We start from the raw sequence: 4,490 nt of genomic DNA on the forward strand, positions 1-4,490 counted from the left end.
GATACATTTCCCTTTAAACCAAGATGACCACCAGTTTCCTTTGGAATTACTGTTTTACTCTTCTGTCACAAACAAGTGATAATAAAGGGATTCCAATGTGGCCGTATAATGAACTCTGTTAGAAGACTGATGGAGCTCAGCATTGATGCTATACAGTAAGAAGAAAGTGAGAATGGAGATTTGTATGCTACAATATATTGTCAATTCAATCATCTCCTTTATGCTTAAAATGGGCACTCTGAAAATGATAGGTTCCTCTTCAATATGGTTGTCAGAAACATGGAACTGTGACAATATAGTTTTTTTGCTAAATGGCATATTGTTTATTATTTGTGTACTGTCTTAATGCATTCTGATTGTATAGTAGATAAAAAAGTATTGTTAATAAAAGGGTTTTTCACAAATCCAGTTAAGTTGTGTGTTACATGTAAAGTCATTCCATTTCTTAACAGGATCATTATACCAAATATTATTCATCTCTGCACAGTCCTCATCTTTGTTTTCATTACCACCACTATTAGGCTCTTTTTCTCCCCAGTACCTAAAATGAGAACAGCACAGAAGACCAGAGAGTCAGACACTGGTAGAGAACAAATTCATAAATCCAAATTACTGATATTTTTTAAGTTTAAAGAGACAGCAGAGAAGTTTATCTACCTCACAATTGAATCCACAAGTAAATCCATGGCACCCCGATATCGTATGATATGTTACATTAAGTTAGGTTACATTAGAATGAGCTACCAAACGTACGGTACATTAAGAAATTGGCTAAAACGTAACATATCTTACGAATGCCATTACAATGTATAATGTTACGAATGCTATTAAAAAATAATATGAAATGACATCAAACAATCGTATCATATTTTACGAATGCTGTGAATTTTCTGGATTTTCTGGATTATTACTCTAAAATGACTTTACCTAACATAATATAGCTAACAGATTTGGCTGTCAAATATTTACGTAAAATAGTCTGCGTAGTCCCCTGGTACCAGGTTGCACAATCAAGTGGAATGTCTGTGTGATGCTTTCTATAACTGCATTCAATGTGCAAGAGGTTGCCATCTAGCACTGATTAAATAGTAAAAGAGCCTTAGCACAGTGACTAGATATTTAACAGTTTTTATGCTAGCTGTTACTTTTGACTGTCAGTCATTGAACCAATGCTAGTAATCAATGGCTTGCAAAACAACCTCACATTTGTTTGACTGTTAAAACAGATACGTAAAGAATGATATCCATAAAATGTAGTTTTATAGAGAGTGCAATCTCTTACACTGTAGTCAGAGGTGTGCCGTCCACCCATTTCCAGGTCCCCTCAGTCTCAACGTCAGTCAGACCGATCCAAGAACGTATGTTTAATGTAATGAGGAATATCTATCAGAGAAAGATTATGATGTTGACAATAGCATCAAAATAACCATATCAATCCATAAATCTCTTATGAACCTCCCTCTCACCTGTTCCTCTTGGTTGTTTATGATGACTAGCTGTGCCCCTCTCTTCAGACAGTCTTGGTTGGCATATTCCCAGTTATTTTGCTCCGTGGAGATGTAATAGATGCTGTTATCAAACACTTTCCATCCATTTGGACATTTCACTAATTAAATTATAATATGTTTATTCACTTTTCAGTTTCAGTTTTGCAAGTCAGTATGAATGCCATTTTGATGATATTTTGATATGATTAAAAGGAAAACCAGTTCAATTCACTTACCCAATAACCTCTGGAAGATTTCTCTGTCTCTCTGTAGCTGGTCTCTCTTTTTTGTCAGGTTGTTGTAATTAGTCTGTAACTGGTCTCTCTCTTCAATCAGGGTTTTGTATCTAGTCTGTAGCTGGTCTCTTTCTTCAGTCAGGTTCTTGTTGCTGGTCTGTAGTTTGTCTCTTTCAGTGAAGTATTGATGGCCAATGACGCCATCTGTAATATTCAAGTTACAGTGGATATAAAAAGTCTACACAGCTCTTAAAGAAAACTCAAAGATTTCAGTTTGTTTTTCAATTGAATTGTTAACACTATAGGTCACATTAAAATTGGAAAAGGTTCTGACATGATTTATCTATGTCTCATTCTTTCACATCCCAAAAACCTCGCATTTTAACAGGGGTGTGTAGACTTTTTATATCCACTGTATATTACATGGATTCTGTCGTTTTATCTACACATAGTATACCAACACTATTTCCTCTGTCCAATTTGGGATTATGATTCAGGTGTTGTTGAGATGTTACTGTTTCGTCCAAACACTCGCTTTTTAATATTATGATATTAAACAATGTTTATTAAAGGTGTGAACTACGGCAGTCTGATCTTGAACTGCTGTAGTAATGACTCAATCGAGTCAGTTGGGAAAAAAAAGCTAAATGTTAAGAGTTCTTGCATCGAAACAGAAAATTCAGTGGCTCTCATAAGTATTCACCCCTCTGAAATGTCCATTTTTTATTGTGTTAGAACATGAATTCAAAATGGATTTCATTACTAGTATTTGTCAGTGATGCGCACAAAAAAGACAATGTCAAGTGAAAAATGAAATCTACAAATCGTTCTCAATTAATTACAAACACAAAACCGAAAATAATCGATTGCATTGACCCCTATGGTCAACATTTGGTAGAGGCACCTTTGACTGCAATTACAGCCATGAGTCTATTTGGATAATTCTCTAACAGCTTTGTACATCGGACACATACATTTTGCCTATTCTTGGGTCAAGGTCCATCTAGTCAATTGGGACCTTTTGACTTGTTCCATTCCTTTGCAATATTCCATTCTTTTACCAAGATTTCATTTTCCTAAAATATTGTCAGTTCAACTTTAAGTGAGAGTGAATTTAACTTACAGGAGACTGACAGTCCTATGATCCCAGCCAGTAGCAGAACACACAGCAGTCCCAGACACAATGCAGCAACTCCAGAAGGTCTTTTCCACACCTGACAATACGCTGAATCTGAAGATCAAATTAACGTAAACATTTTGAAATACAGTAATTAAAAGTAGGAAATTGTGCACTCAATTGCTAATAAGATAAGTCATAAGCCTGCTAAATGTCCAAATTGTAATGAAATCTTAAAGAATATTTTTCAATATGTTTTATTTAAATTTTTATTTTATGAATAAGGGTGTGTGTGCACGCTATATGTTTCTACCTGCATGTGTTCGTTTGTGTGTTTTATGTGCATGCAATATTACCTGAATGTTGAATGACGACTCCACCTGGTTTGGGCTTGTCAGCTCCTACATTGCCATATAATGGGCAATCAATATTTGTGCTAGTTACATTCCCTTCAAATTCGAAGATTCCCTCTGACATCTTAGAACACGATTTCTTCACCAAACTTGTGCTTCCTCATCTGTTCTCCTTTGAGTGACTTGCTGGTTGAAATGTGACATGAACTCACAACAGAGATTAAATGATGGTGTCACCGCTTTTGTTGTACGTAGCTCTGTCTGTGTTGATGGAGACTTCCTGTTATATTTTTTTATTTAATGAAGGATCTACCATTAGAAAGCATTTGTGCATTGCATTGAAAAGTGCTTAATATTGTTGTGCAGAAAGACTGTCTTCACAAAAGTTTTCATTGAACCCAAACTGTGTTAGCTACAGCTGCTATATAGCATATGAACTGATGGAGTCCATGACTTTCACTTGCTTTGTGAAAATGGATTTAATCACAAGCCATGACTGTCCTCTGAAATATGATCCCAAAATGTATGAAATAGAAAACCTATAAGAAAACAATTTAATGTTTCAAATATGATAATTGGTTTTTATTTATACTAAGGAGGAATTCTTTCTGGTTAAATCTATGTTCACCATGAATAATTGCTTATGGGCTTTTCTTCAATGAATCTTTCTTTGATTCTTCCTTCAGCCACAATCTTCAGCTCTTTCCTTACAAAATGGAGAACATGTTCCTAGGATTTTAACCTTTGACCTTTTCAAATAGGGTAGAGAAAAAGAGACCAAATGTAAAATTGAGGAAAGACTACAGAATACAGATCCTTTGACAGACATATTTCTCAAGTGTGACGTTCTCCATTTGTGGCTGGTCTCAAACACATAGACACAGACAAACAGTCAAACACAGGTTTTCGCAAACACATGACAAAAAGCTGATAGCAAATCATTGTATTTTTTTTTTCTTACAATTTTCACTTTGAATGTGACAACAGATAGTGTTTTGGTGGTCATGTTGGCATTGATTGGAAAAACTGCTAGGGTCTTTATTATGAATGCAAGAACAGACCATCTGTAAGATAAAATTAAAATATACACTTACAGACCACCTCATTATGCACACCTTGCGAGTATTGGGTTGGACCCCCTTTTGCCTTCAGCACTGCTTTAATTCTTCATGGCATGGATTCAACAAGGTGTTAGAAACATTCCTCAGAGATTTTGGTGCATATTGACTTTATAGCATCACACAGATGTTGCAGATTTGTCAGCTGCACATCCATGATGTGAATCTCTTACATCCCA

At 35.4% G+C, this 4,490-nt stretch overlaps 1 protein-coding gene across 1 annotated transcript; it reads right to left on the reverse strand.

Annotated features, from left to right (window-relative positions):
• Window positions 1-318: 318 nt before the first annotated feature.
• LOC105009767 (C-type lectin domain family 4 member M-like) lies at window positions 319-3,367 on the reverse strand. The gene is made up of 6 exons (XM_010869199.4): window positions 3,197-3,367; window positions 2,847-2,954; window positions 1,724-1,927; window positions 1,467-1,606; window positions 1,283-1,383; window positions 319-541 (listed from the first exon to the last, which is right to left on the reverse strand). The coding sequence occupies exons 1-6, from the start codon at window positions 3,315-3,317 to the stop codon at window positions 382-384; spliced, it is 834 nt and encodes a 277-aa protein (XP_010867501.1). The 5' UTR covers window positions 3,318-3,367; the 3' UTR covers window positions 319-381.
• Between the last annotated feature and the right edge of the window lie 1,123 nt (window positions 3,368-4,490).

The sequence above is a fragment of the Esox lucius genome, chromosome 25 (genome assembly GCF_011004845.1).
Source record: "Esox lucius isolate fEsoLuc1 chromosome 25, fEsoLuc1.pri, whole genome shotgun sequence".
Lineage (NCBI taxonomy): Eukaryota > Metazoa > Chordata > Actinopteri > Esociformes > Esocidae > Esox > Esox lucius.